Source organism: Cololabis saira, chromosome 15 (assembly GCF_033807715.1).
Source record: "Cololabis saira isolate AMF1-May2022 chromosome 15, fColSai1.1, whole genome shotgun sequence".
In the NCBI taxonomy this organism is placed as follows: Eukaryota; Metazoa; Chordata; class Actinopteri; order Beloniformes; family Belonidae; genus Cololabis; species Cololabis saira.
Window position 1 is genome coordinate 13,827,387 of NC_084601.1, and position 18,303 is coordinate 13,845,689.

An 18,303-nucleotide genomic window follows, 5' to 3' on the forward strand; every position below is an offset into this window, starting at 1 on the left:
GATTCACAAAACTGGTATAACTGAGAAAAGCAAAGTAAGGGCTGTTTTTTTTTTTTTTTTAAAGGGACATTTACTGTGTCAAAAGACATGAAATCGCAGAGGTAGTGGTGTTGTGCTCCCTTCCCTCCCCCAGGGCCAGCCTCTCATTCATCAGCCTCTCCCTCTTCACAGCTTCACACCACCAGCAAAAACATGAAGCTGCAGCTCAAGCTAGACTTTCCTGACTCACCCTGACACTCATGTACTCGGAACGCAGTCATTTTGTGTTGGAGTTTTCCAAATGTTAGGTTTTTCCTTTTAGTTCGTAGTTGGCCCTTTTTTTTGCTGGACTCAAATATGCCTCGGCTGTGTAAACAACATGAAATTGGAAATTGACATGTTAAACTTTACTTCAGAAGTTACATTTTTAACGAGCCAATGATAAAATGCAAAGGCTAAGTAATGAAAGGGATTAGAAAAATTGAAATATTCCAAGGACTACACTGAAAAAGCCCATTCTGGATTTTTTTTAACTTAATTTTTTACATGTTGCTATATTTTGAAGTCGGACAGGCTCGCGAGACTTGACTTGAAATTGATGACGATTTCGCCGTTTGAAGACAGTGCGAGCTGCTCGCTGATTGGTCAGCTGATCCCCAGCGGCACTTCAAAGGAGAGAAGAAGCTACAACTACTAAAGGAGTCGGCGACGAAACACAGACTGAAAACTTCCAGCCCGAGAGGAAACACACACGCACACGCACCGTCGGCAGGCCTAACACACAGTCCATGGCTGCACTGCTAGGGGTAAGTTTACATTTTTGTACATCAAGTTAAACATTAATAAGGGTCCTTTTCTGAGCAGTTTGTATTGTAATAATATTCCTGAAGGTCCTGGTCTTATACTAGTGTACCTCACCCAGTGGCGTCAATTCAGTGGAAGCTAAGGTATGGCAAGGTTACGAGTCACAGAACTTAACTAGAGTATCAATCAACACGTCCAGCAAATACTAACACAGAAGTCTGCTATGTAGCTTATCTGTGTGGTTAAGAAAATTTGAACTTTTTCAAATGCAGTCTCGCTCACTGAAACTCAAAATCTTACCAGGAATATTTGTCTTATTTCTAGTTAAAATGTCTCATTTTTAGTCAAAAAATCTCATTACACTTAAAACAAGAGTCACCAGAAAAATAACTTGTTATTTGACCATTTTCACCTGTTTCAAGTACATTTTCACTTGAAATAAGTAGAAAAATCTGCCAGTGGAACAAGATTTATCTTCTCATTACAAGCAAAACAATCTTGTTCCACTGGCAGATTTTTCTACTTATTTTAAGTGAAAATCTACTTGAAACAGGTGACAATGGTTGTTTTTTGAGTCTTGTCTTAAATGTAATGAGATTTAAAAAAAAAAGAGACTAAAAATTAGACATTTTAACTAGAAATAAGACAAATATTCTTGTTAAGATTTTGAATTTTTGCAGTGTATAAAAACTAGTGAAATCGATCATGCTGTTCTTATTTGCATTTGTAGTTATTCCATAAATGTATTTAAAAAAAACAAACATTTACATTTAACCCTTGAAGCAAAGGTGTGGCGGCTGCCATACCTTGCCATACCCAATTGACTCCCCTGAGCTCACCTGTTCATGTGTGGTATAACCTACTAATTAACTGACAATATTCATGTTTGCTCCCTTTATTTTGACTGCATCCACAATTGACTATGTTTTTGAGACTTTTTTTGTTTGTTTACTTTTTGCAATGAAAATATCGCTTGGTAACAAAAACAGACTGATAGACAATTGTCTGACTAATTAGTAAAGACATATGTCACGTTGTAATTTCTGTGCGTGTTTGCACTTTTAGACTAAAGGTATTTGTGTTTCTTCCCCGCAGGAGGAGCCGAGGCGGGGCAGCACCCCGCTGGCCATGCTGGCCGCCACCTGCAGCAGGATCGGGGATGCCAGCCCCTCCTGCACCGACGGAGCCCCGGGACTCCTGCGGGGCTTCCACCCGTGGAGGAGAGGCGCCCATCAGGGCGGCCCGGGCCCCTGCGTGGCCCCGGGGGCCCCCAGGAGCGCCGGGGGCGGACCTGCGGACACCTCCAGCGCTTTCTCGGTAACAGCCGCCAGCTCTTCTTTGGGAAACGATGTGTCCATGTATCAGACCGCGGTCCCACAATTCCCATCCTCCGTGGAGGGCATCTACCCGAGGATGCATCCCTATGAGTCGTGGTTAAAATCCGTGGGGGAGGTTAATAGTAACGGGGCCCCGGCTTGGTGGGACTGGATGGACTTACAGAACCCAGCCGGGCTGTCCTCCCCCATGAGCAGCTACAGAGATGACTTCAACTTCGGCCTCGGGGGGTGTGAGCGCCCGTCCCCCCCCGTGCAGTACTTATTTGAGGGCTTCAGGTCCCACGTCCCGACCCCCTACGCGGAGGATGCGCCCCCCGCAGCGGCCCCGGCCCCGGTGCAGGTCTCCCTGCCCGCCACCTCCCGCCCTTCCTCCCGGCGCTACTCCGGCCGGGCCACCTGCGACTGCCCCAACTGCCAGGAGGCGGAGAGACTGGGCATGCAGGAGGGCTCCGGCTCCGGGGCCCGGGCCCGGGGCCAGCACAGCTGCCACATCCCCGGCTGCGGGAAGGTCTACGGCAAGACGTCTCACCTGAAGGCGCACCTGCGCTGGCACACCGGGGAGCGGCCGTTCGTCTGCAACTGGCTCTTCTGCGGGAAGCGCTTTACGCGCTCCGACGAGCTGCAGCGCCACCTGCGCACGCACACCGGAGAGAAGCGCTTCGAGTGCCCGACCTGCCACAAACGATTCATGCGCTCCGACCACCTGAGCAAACACGCGCGGACGCACAGCGCGGACGGCTCGGATGATGGAGACCCAGGGGACCTGCAGGGCTCCGCGGGCTCCCCGCAGTCTGGCCCCGAGGGCGGCTCGGCCCCGGGCCCCGACAGGCTGCTGGACGCGATGGAGGATAACTAAACGCCAACAAATGCAAGGGATTTTTTTTAATCTTATTTTACCTGGATATGTGTCTTGGACAATAAAAACTTAAATGGCACTTTATGGTTAACGCCAGCTACTTTTGAACACTGTCTCCTTACCTCATTTGTTATTTTTCAGCCAATTGAAAGCATATCTTTAAGAGCTGTTTATCATTTATGAGCATCTTTTTTATACAGGAGAGTCTCAAGCCTGAATTATGGTTCTGCGCGTTAAATCGACGGCATAGTTTTTGAAATGTCCAGTTCTAATTTACCAATCACCATTATTTATAGCACATATGATTACAAGTGGTTTCAATAAAAAAAAAAGATAATGTTGGATTGGTTTAATTTTTCATCTATATTCTTAAAATGTATCTCTAATTTTGTACAAAGTCAATTTCTTCGAGAACTGAAAAAAACACTCTTAATCAGTCACAGTTGACTTTTTTATGAAATATTTACTCAATAATTTATTCCAAGACAAAAATAAATAAATACCTGTGCTCTTTTAGATATCTTTAAGGCACCTAATTTGAATTATTTAATTGTGATTTTGAAAATCATCCTTGTCTCTCAGTAAAATACCCAAGTATTTCTGGTCATTTGGATCATATCTGAAGCTGGTTGAGATAACTTTTTCTTGATTGGCCAGGAAACTATGCTGTACAGAGTCTGTTGTCAAACAGATTTGAGTTGGACAAAATACAACGTTTAAGTTGCCAATGTCTTAATTTACATCGACCAGTAAAACTTCTCACAGGTACCTTGGAGAACATCTCCACCTAGAGTACAAAAAGGGATCAGGCTTTAATATTTTGTAAATTTGGTTGCCATATAAAAACAATGAAAAAAGACCCACCCCCAACAAAAAACAAAACAAGAATTATCTTTGTGTTAATTATTTTCCGTTTCATGTAGGCCTTTTCAATTTTCCAGGTTTTTATTACATGTTGTTGGCACCGTAAAAGGTAAAAAGCTGATGACTCAAGCAGTTATTTAAAAAAAATCTCTAGCAACTTTATTTTGATGAAAATACTCATACACAATAGTCACATTAACCTACAGCAAAATTACATTAAAAAGTGCTGTTTTTATTCAGTACCTGGTTAGATGAGATGATAATTAAGCTACCTTATTGCTGAATAATTCTCATGGTTAGACGGCCCACAGTCGTATGCCTGCAACTACATTTACTGTCTCAAAAATAGCACTTTCATATCATAAATGAAAAAAGCGTACGAGTCAAAATAAATAATCATTAGTGTTTCCAACTTACAGTAAAATAGAGCAGCTAGTGCTGTAAACAACATTGTGTTAAATAAAATCAAAATAGGGAGCAGGGTTGATCAAGCCAAAGAAAGTGTCGTTAAATGCCATCCAGATGGCACTTAGATTCTATCTCTTCTAGTGCATGAGTGCATGCAGAGTGAAATTCCACCTGATCTCACTGCCCTCAAAGCTGATTTGCACCGTACAGTACCTTAAAGATGTGGAGGTCACATATTCTGGTGTATGATGATACATTTGATGACTAGCATGTACATAATTGAAATGCAAATCTCCTTCATTGTTATTCCAGTGTTCAAAATGGATTTGTGATTAATGCACACAAGTACCTTTAAATGCCCAACAACACACGCGCGCACACACACACACACACACACAGACACTGTCTCAGCTCTCCTGCCCCAGAGACCCCATCGTTTTCAGTAGTATAATGCAGTTATTCTTGTGCAAGTCTTTCCAGATAGCTAAGAACAGGCAATCATATGAAACTACCTTATCAATTATGTACAAAAAGGTTGAAATAACAAGATTTTGAAAATACATAGATTGCCTAACAAAAAACACAATGTAAAATTAAAAATAATAATTATATCACTAAGACGTATAATACAACATATATGACCGACACAGTAAATAATAAAGATTTTAAAAGTCATTGGTGTACCAAAGGCATCCCAGTTGAGGTCAATAAGGTGTATTATTTGAGAAAGGATGCCATGCATTACGTTGACCACAAGGGGGCAGACTAAGACAGGGAGACAGAGCAGTCAAACAGCTGACATCTCACGAATGTGAACTTCTACACTTCTTAAATGTAGTGTTTCATTATAAAATCATAAATTAAAAGCAGACATGCACCTACCTCCCACATACACATGCATCCACACACAAATAAAAGTTGGAGTAATAATTGCTGCACGGTTACAAAGCAAGGAATGATCACATTTTACCCTGTAGAAAAAGTAGTCTGCCTGAAGAAGAGGCGGGATACTTGTGCTCTTTTCTTCACTCTTCATTTCCACGATACTGGCCAAATTGGTTATTACACAGTTCATAATAGTCTTGTGAGTTGATTTCATAAATATAATTCCATGGAAATGTCATGATTTAGTTTATCATCAGTTCCCATGCTCAGTGGCGTTGGTCTTTTATGAGGGTTAAGACACGGAAAAGAAGTTTTTAGTCCAGCTCTCCTTCTTTGTGTCTCTTTTTAGACCTTGTTGGTCAAACTTCTGTCTAGCATTGCCAGGGGTCATTAAGGGCCATCTTGGGAACCTGGATGTGCATCTCCACAAGGCGGTCAGGTGGGTGGTCCCTCCTGTAGGTCACTGTTTTCTCGTTGGTTGTTGGTATATATGACAGATCCTGGAGGACAACAACAGTATACAGTTAGTAATTGTCACACACATACAAAGCACGTGGATAGAGGCTAAGCAAGGCAGGTGTGTGTGTGTGTATATATATATATATATATATATATATGAGAGAGAGAGAGAGGGAGAGAGCACACTTCAACAACAAGGTGAATCAAGGAGGATGGAGGATACATTTGAAAGAAAAAAAGTATCCTCCACATGTAATTCATGCATGTGGTCAAATCGCTAAACAACTCAGAATTATTCTGGAATTTAACGTAGCGTTGATTTTCTGGTAAAAGTTGATGTTTTTTCTTTCTCAGAAGTTATTTTCTCAGTCTTACATAAGGCTAACTCAAGACCGCAAAAAAAATTCAGAAAGAAGTTTTCAAGGTGAAAGGAGGCCACAGGAGGGAGCTCCAAACAGTTCGAGAAGGAGTTTAATGAATGGAGCAGAAGAAAAATGACTTTTTCTGGTACCAAAAGGAGACCACATACAGTGTATCACTCCTCAAAAGCAAAAGATTTGATCTGATGGACTGGAGTGAGAAACATTTAAAAAAGGATGTGTTATGGGATGTCAGCCATTGTGCCTGCATCCAACCCCCCCAAAATGATCCTGAAGACTATGTGTAGGTAGAGTGTATGCTCCTTCTGGGATTTACTCAATAACATGCAGTCAGGCGGTTTCACGTTTGTGTCTGTTAAGAATAGCGTCATAATAATTATGGTTTCATCCAGTTTCGGGGGAATTTCTCCCCCCAAATGTATCAAAGTCAGAAACAAAAACATGGCTTAGTGTCTTGGTGATGTCTGGAAATGATGTCAAACACGCATATATGTGGCTTTCTTGTTGTGGATTCTTAGGATGAACGAAATAACATTATTATAATCCTGAATAGGCATACCACAGTCAGTTTCTATAGTCTACAAAAACAACTTTCCCGTCTATGATCTATAGGTGTCTCATGAACAATAAAAGAGAGGATTAACGTGCGTATAGGTCAGGCAGCGCAAATATCCCTAAAACACCCCCCACCCACATCTACAAATTTCTGTCCACTTCTCCTTCTCAAAGGTGCTGTATGTCACGGAAAGGTCAAAAATCTGGAAACTGTAGCCGACGAGCTGGGAGTTGAGAGGAAATGTAAGAAACAGCTGTCCCTCTAAGAGCAGACTCCCATCTCTCATTCCTGGTTTTAGAGGACAGTGCTCGTTAACATAAATATCCGGAAGAATGAAGGGCTTTTCAATGCTTCTGGGGGCTTCGGGGGCACCAGAGCTCTCCTCACTTAAAAATCCTTCTGTGCAGATGACATGACATTTGAGCGCTAACCTTTCCAGTGCAATGGTAGCCTCCGTCGTCAGCGGTAACCCCCGGTGACCCGCCTCTTTTCTGTAGCAGCAGTCGGGACACGGCCACCACCACCAGGCCGCACAGTACAGTCAGTGCACACACACTGAGGAAGGTACCGATCAGACGGCCGCTGCTGACTCTCTCTGTAGACACACACAAACATAGTCACTGCGGAGACTGTTAATAAGAAAGTAGCATGCATATACCGTGAGGACGCAGCTGCTTGTGAAATAAAAAACATTACTTATAGATGTTGGTGCATGGTCCTCGTGACTGAACACAAAAGAATGTGTTGGTTCTCATGTGAACCAACACATTCTTATGAGAAAAAAATGTGTTTGTGAAAACCACCACTGCCATAATGAATTCCACGGCCCCCGCTTTACTTCATCAAAACAACAAGCGCATGGCGAACCCCAACCCTTCTGCAGGAAAACGGTTCATTGCTCCGATAACTCATCTGAAGAGGTTATATTACCCCCTCCTCCTTTGTTATTTTTTACCTTTTTGCAAGTAAGATTTATGGTAAACTTGCTCAATCCAAAGTCCACACCACCTAAGGGAATTCTGATCCTGAACTGCCTGGAACGGCTCACTGGTAGTCGAGGCTTTTATTAAATTACTTGATGGCGTCACCGTGAAATACATCTGCATCGTGCTTATCTAAGGCCCGGGTTTGGCACTCGCTCAAACAAAGAAAGAGCAGCTGTATTGTTCTTCTCCACTTTTGAGGCGTTACATGATCAGTGGGAGCAGGGTAGCAAAACTAAGCCTTTTAGGCAGGAAATCATAATAGATGTGGTGCGAAGCATAATAGCGTCTCTTTAAAGAAGCAACAAGAAGTATTAAAACTAAATGGAGATTAAGATTGAGACTAATTCAGTAATATGTATGTATCACTTCACCGAAGAGCTGATTAGTGCTTCCTAACACAGAGATTTGTCTTTATATTTATATCTTACCATATTTACTAGATGTTAAATAGTGATTCTGACCATGATCAAAAGAAAGTGTTAAAAAATGTATTAAAATGACACAGGATGAAGCAAAGATGCTCAGTCATTTCAGTTGTACACATAAACACACATCTAATTTGAAACCCGCCAGCACACACTTGCCCTGGGTTTTACACACGTGTGCGCACACACACACACACACACACACACACGCACGCACACCGTGTTGCACATCCAGGCGTTACAGTTCATCTCCGCCCTCCAAGTTTTTGGAACAGTACGGCTCATTGTGCGCACTCCCCCAACAGCCCCCGCCCCCTCCACCCAACGGGACACTCTCTTCCTGCTCACGCCCACTCCTCCCAGGGTGCAGCAGGAGCCAGGTCTCCATGGTAACCTTGTTACAAAATGTCAGAGCAGTCTTTGGAGTCTTTGTATTGAGTGATCAGCTCGTCATCCACACATGCTCCCCAGCAGATACACAGCCAGCTGTGTTCAGCACAGCACCACCGGCGCTGCTGCAACTGACAGGGATCTGTGTGTGTGTGTGTGTGTGTGTGTGTGTGTGTGCGTGTGTGTGTGTGTGTGTGTGTGTGTGTTTGTATTTCCACTGCGCAGAAAAAAAACAAGCATGGAAGTTGGGATCTGGGGGTAAATGGGAAATACATCTGTAACACTGACAGCAGACTTGCTGACTCAAATACACCAGAGTACAGCAGTGTAACTATGGTAGCAACGGAAGTTACTTCACACTAAAGCGTGTGTGTGTATTTACATTATACTTTGTCTTGTAACCCTGGACCAGTCCAGACTAGAAGCTGGTTTTAAAAAAAAAAAACGATAGTGAGAGGTGTCATTTCCAACTGAAATGGACTCTCAGATACAGTAAGTTGCACAAATAGTTATATCCATATATCCGGAATAACACAAAGTTATCACCAAACCCCAAAACTATTGTGTTCTAAATGTTTTTGCATCTTTTAGCGTTTTACTCTAATCAACTCGTTACCAGCATCTTCTAACGTATGTGTTTCAAGTGCCTGGCTGTCATTGGATCTCTGCTATTAGTCTGGTCTCTATGCAAATAAACATGTATGTTTTTAAAAAATGCCAGTCCTTCATGGGTTAAAATATGCAAAACCCCATCAGTTTCCATATGCATAATTTATTAAAGAAACTAAGCCATTACTTGACCATTATCTTGAGCACCCACCATATAATTAAACACAAAGGCCACAGTCTCCCACTTGGAGGAGCTTTTTCTGCTGCTGTCAAGTCCTATTTTATTCATTATCAATAGCATGGGGGGTCTTTCACCATGGACATCTCAGTCAGAGTATTTTCTATGCAGTCTCATCTCCTGTATCATCGATGCATCCCGGCCCGGGTGCCTTTACACTTGTACTTTGAGCTTGTGTTGGGTCAACAAAGATGGATAATACATTACATAAGCCCAAAGTCAAGTAGTCAAGTAGTTAAAGTGAACTCAAACCTCAGGAACAGGCTCAAACAGATTTAAAGCTTTGAATTAAAATATCAAAGCTCACCACGTCTTTAAAATAATATCAATATCACTATCTATGAAGATAGATTTGATGCTCTTTCATCCTCTTTCAAGTCTAATGAGCACCACAGGAGTGGGACTAAGGCTGTTTTCCAGGTAGGAGCGTCGGTCTGACATGTACCTGATGCAGCATCCATGTGGCTGACCAGTTGTGCACAGGTGTGGTTGCAGAGCCCCGACTCTTTCTGTGATGGACTATGGGAATGACGGCAGTTCAAGCTCATACTGAAAGAGAAAAAGAAAGAGAGGGAGAGAGTGATGGGTACAGAACGAATTACACAAGAGATTTACTTTCAGCTGTGTTATCTGGGTCAATCAGAGCCTTCATTGTGCAGTGTGGTAGTGAATTGAAACTGAATAAATACCAGTGGGATTGCTGGGGGCTTTGCCAAGCCGGACTTCTCTCGCAGAAGCTTCCCGACTGGTGGGGGTCATCGCACACACACTTGCCGCACACACACCTGCCGAGCCCACTGCAAAGCAAGCCATTTGAGGAGTAGCAGGTTTGTGTGGAGGTGGGACAGCCGCAGCTGTCGCCGGTCCACCCGCCATCGCACACACACTCTCCTCTCACGCACACACCTCGACCTGAGAGGGACATACGTAGAGGAAAAGGTGTTACAGGTCTCTGTGAACAAAATTCATCATTTTTATTGTGTGTTTCCTTACCGCCGCATAGTAGTTCCCCTTCGTATGGGCAGGAGAATTCATCTATTTCGCAGTACTTCCCGTATACTATCCCGAGCTTGCTCTGCTCACACACACACCTCCCGCATTCACACACTCCCCGGCCGCTGCAGTCCACGTCCGACCTGTCGGCTCTGCAGTTCCTGTTGGCATCTGTGTTAGAGTCCCTCAGCGAGCCATGGTGCGGCCTCCGCTCCTCACTCTCGCCATGTTGGGTCCACCTGCAGGGCGACGGGTCGTTGTCATGGCAGCGTCCCGTGTGTTCACAACTGCACTGACATTTAGAGTGGATCCTGACGATAGTAGACTCATTGTAACCCACAGGGCGGACCATCACGGTTATGTCTTCATCTTTACCATCATCAGAGCAGGCGTGTTGACCGACCGTGATGTTGAAGTAGACCTGCATGGCAACAAAACATAGAGCTTTGGTCATTCTGTTTTTCTTTCTCTCTCTTTCTCTCTACTGCCAGGTCCAAGTTATGGAATTTGTGCTGGTGACTTATATTTGGGTCAAACTATTCATTTACTCAAGAGTTTGCTGTTGCTTCAGAGAGCTTTATAACTCTGTCTAAAAGCATACAACTAATTAATCCTATACCGCAGGACAAAAAACAACTTGATTCTAAGTGAGACTTGATCTGAATAATTATCCTATTAATGTGGAAAAAACTGCATACCAAAGCTTTGAATCTGCAGTCCAACCTCCACTGATTTTTATCACTATTCTGGTAAGTTTCCGAACTTTCCTTAATGCGCTTATATCCACCCTCGGATTAAAGTGCAGAGCGTCGGTCTCTTTGCTCGATGGCGAAACTACGAAGCAGTTATTTCATGTCTTCGAGTTCAACAAAGAGCACCAAAAGATTATGGATAAGAGAAATCTCATGCAGAAAAAAAAAAATCTCATCAAATGTGCTAAAAATGATAAAATAATTAAGTCTCTCAAGCTGTTTCAGGTGAACTCTATTCTAAAAGAAGCCTTTTCAATAATTATTGTTACTGCATCAGGAAAGCGCCATTAAAATGTTGAAAATACCTGTTTGCATTTAGGAAGGCTTTTTAAGGTTTTGGTTGAACAAGTCCTCAGCAGGGACCAGCCAGTGACCTCTTTATAAATATAAAGGTCCTATTTGTTTCTCATATCAGGCAACGTAGGGATTTATGACGAAAAGGTTGGAGTCACATGCAACCATTTTCCTGTTAAATACAGGCTGTAATCCGCTCTACTTGGATTATTTACTAAATCTTTTCTGTCACGGAAAGCTGTCAGTAATGTGTTTGTGTGGGCGCATGTCAAAGTAATCTGAGACGAGCCATGCACAGTCTGGGATATCTCTGGAGAACCTCATTCACAGACTTCTGCATGAAACATGAGCAATATCAAGATATATGTTTTTTTGCGCTCTGATACTGTTGTGTAGTGAAGGTGTGCTTCGGCGGTTACCGTCTGGCCTGGCCGCACCCCGGAGCAGGTCTGGCTTTGAGCAGTGGATCCGTCAGGGCAGAGAGGAGACACAGACACCCAGTACCTGCTGACCGCCTTGTCCTCCACTGAGACCGACACCGCTACCTCTGACAACAACCTCTGCGCGAGACAGACAGAGCAAACAACATCACGTTTAGTGCTGATTGTAAAGCAGTGTTGGTTTAAGTAAAACAGGGAGACTTTCTTTTATTTTTCTTTCTTTCTTGCTTTCTTTCTTTCTTTCTTTTGCACAAGGGGATTTATGGGAATGAGGAGGTGGGGCCAAAAATAGCACCCTTTGTGTTCGACCATGATTAGGACACATGGTTTCCGTGGGGATCTGATAGCTATTATAATAGAGGCTTCTGTTCAGGCCTGCTTTTGTGTGTGTGCGTGCGCGTGTGTGTGTGTGTGTTTCTGCATGTATGAGTTGATGCACACCCAGATCTGTGGATTCGGCAGAGTCTAGAGACTAACAATGGGGGCGTTATGCCTGAGGCAAGATTATAACCCACACTGCTGCCAAGCAAACTAGCCCCTGGTCTCACAGACACACACACCCACGCACGCAAACACACGCACGCACGCACGCACGCACGCACGCACGCACGCACGCACGCACGCACGCACGCACGCACGCACGCACACACACACGCACACGGCCCATCACTTTTTCTTGTTTTTGCATCATTATGCAAACAACAACAACCACAACAGTACACACTTTCAGAAATGCTGAAGCCTTTTCTGCGATCAGGATTATGCAAGTCACTCTTGAGCTCTTGTTGTGCTGGTCTACTTCATTTATCTCTGTCTGTGTCAGAAGCATGAGGATGCGGAGGACCTGAATTTGGATGCAGAGACAAGTGGTCTGTACCTTGTATGCATCCACCACCAGCTCTATCAGGCTCGGAGTTTGGAAGAAGCCCATCTTTCCCAGGTAGGAACCAGGCAGCAGGTCTACCAACTTCTACAAAAAGAAAGACAGAATGATTCAGATTTAGGAGAAAGTCTATGTCTTATCCAGGTACCCGAGAGCACAGATGGTTTAACAAGTAAAACCATCTGTAACAATCGCTCTTGAACACTGTTGGATGCTGCTGCAAGTGCACACGTCACACAGTTTACCTCATACCACTGGTACTCCTGCTTCCCCACTGCGAAGATGGAGTAGACATTGTTTTCAAGCAGCTTTTCAGACAACAGGGCCAAACTGGGATGGTCCTGAAAAGGAGTCGACCAAGAATTCATTTTACCCATGGTCTGGATGCACCAATCATCATAGTCAGACTCAGAAGTGACAAACTCAGTTGACTTTCTCACCATCCTGGTGCTGCCAGTGTAGACATTGTTCTCCAGGTGACATAGACCATCATGTGGCACGACGATCCCCGCCAGCCTGCTGTCCAGGGCGAGGTGCGACGGCTGGTCAGTCATCAGGAGCAGCAGGCGTTTGGCTTCAGGCCTCCAACCAACAGCATTCTGAAAATGCCACAGAAACTCATTGAGATGTCCAGTCTGGTTCAACCATAAAGCTAGACGGCAATCTTTCACTACACAATCCTGTTTTCAATAAAGATGAGATGAAGAATAGAACTGAACTAAAAGCAGGTGGCAATAACTCACCAACTGTTTAAGCCATATAACACACAGAGTACATAAGCACCCTATCAAATGTTTATCTGACATGTGCATGCTCATTTTAAACCTCATGTTGGCACTGGCAGCACATTTAAAAAAAAAAAAAAAAAAAAAAGGCTGCAAAAACCCAGAAAATGTTGGAATGCTAAAAAAAAAGAATTGGTGTTTTAGGAGAAAAGAAAAGTGGATGTTCATTCTGCATAATACTGTATGGACTGATAGTTCGGTAATCCAGGAATAATATGTCTTAGACGTTGCTGCAGTCAAAACTCTGTGATAAATAAAAATGTTCATCATGATCTAAACACAACACGGCCTTCCGTGGATACAAACTATTTTTAGATGAACTCAGGTAAAGACATTATTCAGCCGCACACATTAAAATCTGATATTCTTTTTGGAAATCTGTTTGTTAGATTATAGATTCCACATCCACAGAGCTGAAGAAGGAGCATCCAGTTTATCAACATGAAGTTCAAAAGACGCTATGAAATGCAATGAGGGAGAATTTGTGCACAAGATGGATAATCTGCACTACAGTCCACTGTGATTGTCTCTTAGTTAGCAAATGATATAAACAAATTCTGTGGGAGCATATACTGTTTTACTCTCAGAATTACACTATGATAAAACACTCAAGTTTAGGTGTCTAGAATTAGATCTAATCAATCCCCACATATTAGGCATAGAAGACTTATTGAGGGTAACAAACACAAGTTACCCCCTCAACCCCCTCCATAGGAGTCTACTAGTGGAAGGCAAGGAGGAAATGGGATTTTAAGAATGGCAGGTCATGTGGAAAACCACTTGTCCTTTAACTACATCTGTGAACGAGATTAAGTAACTTGAATAAACTATGCAGATGGTTAAGAGAGAGCATAAAACACGGCTCGCCTAAATGTTTTCTAGTTGTTCATAATTTTGTTCATCACAGAATTATGAAATCTGAGGAGATTGGCTTTATAAACTCTGCCACCCGGATGGGCAGGAATACTTGCTCCAGTCTAAAATCAGTCTATCTCTCTTGGCATTGTGTGAACCCACATTGCATTCACTCAGTGTTCCAGAGCAGGAAAGTGTCACATGGATGTGCTGACACATGCTGATGTTCAGTAAATCAAATGTATCTGATTAACAACACCGAGCTGCAACTCATCTCCTTGAAGCAGCATAAATTATTTGTTGCATATTAATAAAAAAGCTATGATGTTATTTGCAGGAATAACTGATTACTTTTGTAAAGTTTCATCCAGCTCTCATGGTTTCCCATTCCTGATATCGCATAAAACCGCCCGACGTAACTTTGTACTGGGATCGTCTTGTGAAAAATTGACATGGCTTTAACACCACTAAGTCACGTCTACGAAGATAACAATGAGATGTTTGCAGAGCAATGTCATGGCAGATGTGACTAAGAAGCTGAAGAAAATAATGACTAAAGATAAAATAAACATGGGTGAGAAAGAGGCCTAATGAGAATACATCTTGGAGGGTGTCGTAAAAAGGGCTTAACGTCGCCTGTACGGGAACCCTCTGAGCTCCATAATGCAAGTTAATCTGTACCACTCTAATTCAAGTGGGAAGAGCAAAGCTTTAACTAGTTTTACAAGCACTGCTTAGTTTTTGGTAAATAAATAATGACACAGAAGAAGATTTAAGGTGATTACCTCATTTTAAGACCAGTTAAAGAATGGCAGGCTTTTTTTCTTCCTTAATGTCCCGATTATATGAAACCTCAGATTTACCTCAGAATTTCACATGCCTGTTTATGATTCATATTTTAAAGATTTACAAGCGCGGTAAAGAAAAATGCATCCTCAAGCATTTTTGCTCATCTGAGTTACATTAGTTTCCACGATGATCACGTCTTTCTGTCGCGCCAAATTGAAGGAAAAGCAGCAGTAATTCCACTATCAGTCAGAGAGTCTCCCACTTCGTGTCTGCGCCTCATCAGAGACAGTGTGGGAAAATAGGAGCATGTGTGTGTATTTAAGGAAACTTAGTGAGACTATAAGAGGGGATGACATAATGCAGAATCTATTTCTGGGCTTGACCACCACCATGGTGATTCCTTGAAAACGGGTTAGTCCAGGCCCCCTACGTGTCGTGACTCATGGGCCTCCCGCAGCCGCTGGGTAAGCAACTGTCTGTGCCGTATTCCAGCAGTGGCGTCATTGCTTCATGGGATTCCAGAGGCATCATGCATTGCTGAGTCAGAATGCATGCATTGTCCCAGAGCAGATGCCCCTTTAATTGCAGCTTAAAAAGTCGCATTCACCTGGCAGACGGCAGCTTGCAGCATGGCATCGAGTCCCCCTTCAGGTGTATCCACATTACCGGACATCTCTTGGTGTTTGATCACGCGAGTGAACTCGCTCACGTTCCCGGTCATGCTCAGGACGTGGTGGAAACCGTGTGCTGGACGACAGCTGATCTCATAATCACTGGTGAGAAACACAAAACAGACTGGAGTTTTTTATTGCAACATTCAGGAATGCAGAGCTGCTGTTTTAGTTTACCAGCGTGTCTCACCGTATGATAATGTTGCCCTGACAACTGATCTTACACTAAACTGGCAGAGGCTAATCAGAGAAGCATGCTTTTTTTTTTTCTAAATTATCACTCAAGTTAGAATTTCATTTGATAAATATAACAGTCAATGCACAACAGCTCTGACCTGCTTATAAATATTATCCTAACACGATGAGTTACAATGAGGGGACTAGTGCCAGTTGTTCTGATTAAATAGCCCATAAATGAGCTCCGTCTTACCTACAGGGGTTGTTGATCTTAGAGGGGTGGACACTGATGTAAGGGGACATGGGTTTGTCCACAAACGAGCCAAAGCCCAGCCAAAGGTCTGAGGTGTGCTCCATCATACGAAACGACAGAGCCACACCGACTGTTTTCAGCTACACCACAGACAGGACGACAGAGAGGACACACGAGAAGAGGGACACAAAAGGAGAAAAAAAAGAGTCATCAAGTAAAAATACAGAGAATAAGCAGAACAGAAAGAAAATGCTTAGTTCCTTATGAATCCCAGATGCTTCCTTTTGAGCATATTAACATTTTATTCTTTATACACTACTACTATGCTAGCAGACGCTTTTATCCAAAGCAACTTACATCTGAGAGAACAAACACACCATTTCGCCCGGGGAGCCACCCAAGGTGGTTCATCTTGGTTGGTTGGCATTCCTCCAGACCCAAGCCCATCTCTGTAGCCACTAAACTAACACTCCCTATTACATTACAGGCAGTTATAGATGTATGTATATAGATAATATACATGCAACACAAAGCTATGAGTTTGATGAAACAATCTTTATAAAAGCTGTGATAGTGAAATCATTTTTAACATTTTCTTAAAGGAAAAGGAGTAAAATCCCCATCACACACACACACACACACACACACACACACACACACACACACACACACACACACACACACACACACACACACACACACACACACCCTTTATTCTGAATCTCACAGAGGACGAATGGTGTAACATTTCTTTCTGCCGGTATTCCACCTTGGGAGGTAGCATCAAAGCCTCGGTTTGAATTAGCAACGTGGAAAAGGGAAAGGTGTAACAGTACCACCAGGTTTTCCACCACAGTGATAGAGAGGCAGCTATGGCCCTTTCCCACTAGTACCTACTCAGCGTGCTTCTACTCGCCACGCCCCCATCTTGCGCTTTTCCACTACGGGCCGAGGCGGGTTGAGCCGCGCCAAGCAGATACTTTTTCTGTACCGAGGCTGCCGAGGTTCTGAGCGGGCTGAGCCGGCCCTGGATCTGACATCATCACACTACAGGCCACTGATTGGTCGGGGGGCGGGGCCGTCAGACGTTTGAATCAGGAAGCAGGAGTCAGATTCGCGACTCGCAACTCGCGGCTCGCAGCGATTTTATTATACAGCGCAAAAAGTCTGTTTGGTGATCCAACTCTGAGCTGCAGATGTTCATAAACCTGGTGACTGACGAGAGAATTTAAAAAGGGATCTAGACGGGCGATAAGGAACGACCAGATCCACCACGCGCTATGTTTTCTTCTCAGCCGCTCGCGGCTCCAGCTGATTTTCTCATCAGCGCCGACACAAACAAAGGGGACGAGTACGTCACAGCAGTTTCACCCCAACCCGCCCACTTCTAACCTGGGTCTGGAAAAACAAACGGGGACAAAGCGGGTGGAGGCGTCCCGAGCCGTCCCGAGCCGGGGCGCGCTGAGTAGGTACTAGTGGAAAAGTGCCACTAGTGTGGCCATATTGTGAACCTTCCCACTCAAACTAGGGCGGTAGATAATCAGTGAACCTTGCTGCTATGCTAACTAACCTGCAGGAGCTACTGCTGGTCATCAAATACTCAGGCTGACCCGACGTCCACCTGTGGCTCTGAAAGCACCGCGAATGCTTGAGCTCAGGCCAGTAAGGCTCTGTCTTCTACAACGACTACGTAGACACTTGTAGTAGTATTTCTATTATTATTATTACTACTTAGGGTTTATTCAGCTGGCACTGAATACAGCAGTTATAGACCAGAAACATTAGGAACTGAGTGTTTCCGTTGTGGTCAAGGAAAGGGCTGTTTTTAGATTGAAATAGAGGAACACTATATTGCTTTATGACAGTACACAGCGGATGCGTAGCTGGAAAGTGGAGGCGGAATAAAGAGGGGATCTCCACTACGTCTTTATACTGCAGTCTCTGAGTGAAAGCGGCCACTAAGTAGTTTAGCAAAAGCTGAGCATTTTAATACGTACAAGATTGAGGTTATCCTGCATGGATGCCGACACGTCCACCAGGTAGTACAGGTCCACGGGATAGCGCTCCAGCTGCTTCACGGCCACCACGAAACTGGCCTGTGAACCTGAAAACACACACAACAAAATAATTGTTAAAATCTCCCTCAGCTTCTTTCTGTATTATAAGTGCAAGTACAAGTCCAGTTGCATACACGGGTACAGCAATGTAGCTCTTCTACCTGGTCTGAGAGTGACG

General features: G+C 43.7%; 2 protein-coding genes across 2 annotated transcripts in view; one reads left to right on the forward strand and one right to left on the reverse strand.

Annotated features, from left to right (window-relative positions):
* The first annotated feature begins 640 nt into the window (after window positions 1–640).
* sp8a (sp8 transcription factor a) lies at window positions 641–3,324 on the forward strand. Its single transcript, XM_061742659.1, has 2 exons — window positions 641–785; window positions 1,879–3,324. The coding sequence occupies exons 1-2, from the start codon at window positions 768–770 to the stop codon at window positions 2,974–2,976; spliced, it is 1,116 nt and encodes a 371-aa protein (XP_061598643.1). The 5' UTR covers window positions 641–767; the 3' UTR covers window positions 2,977–3,324.
* Window positions 3,325–3,792: 468 nt separating this feature from the next.
* The window catches only part of itgb8 (integrin, beta 8), an 18,367-nt gene continuing 3,856 nt past the window's right edge, over window positions 3,793–18,303 (reverse strand). The window contains exons 3-15 of the mRNA XM_061742658.1: window positions 18,287–18,303; window positions 18,066–18,172; window positions 16,069–16,208; window positions 15,575–15,740; window positions 12,979–13,137; window positions 12,784–12,879; window positions 12,533–12,625; window positions 11,635–11,775; window positions 10,170–10,590; window positions 9,866–10,088; window positions 9,622–9,725; window positions 6,960–7,123; window positions 3,793–5,633 (exon numbers count right to left, since the gene is read on the reverse strand). The exon at window positions 18,287–18,303 is cut by the window's right edge and continues 155 nt beyond it. Coding sequence (XP_061598642.1) covers window positions 5,505–5,633; window positions 6,960–7,123; window positions 9,622–9,725; window positions 9,866–10,088; window positions 10,170–10,590; window positions 11,635–11,775; window positions 12,533–12,625; window positions 12,784–12,879; window positions 12,979–13,137; window positions 15,575–15,740; window positions 16,069–16,208; window positions 18,066–18,172; window positions 18,287–18,303 — 1,960 coding nt within the window. The 3' untranslated portion in view covers window positions 3,793–5,504. The remainder of the gene's footprint in view (window positions 5,634–6,959; window positions 7,124–9,621; window positions 9,726–9,865; window positions 10,089–10,169; window positions 10,591–11,634; window positions 11,776–12,532; window positions 12,626–12,783; window positions 12,880–12,978; window positions 13,138–15,574; window positions 15,741–16,068; window positions 16,209–18,065; window positions 18,173–18,286) is intronic.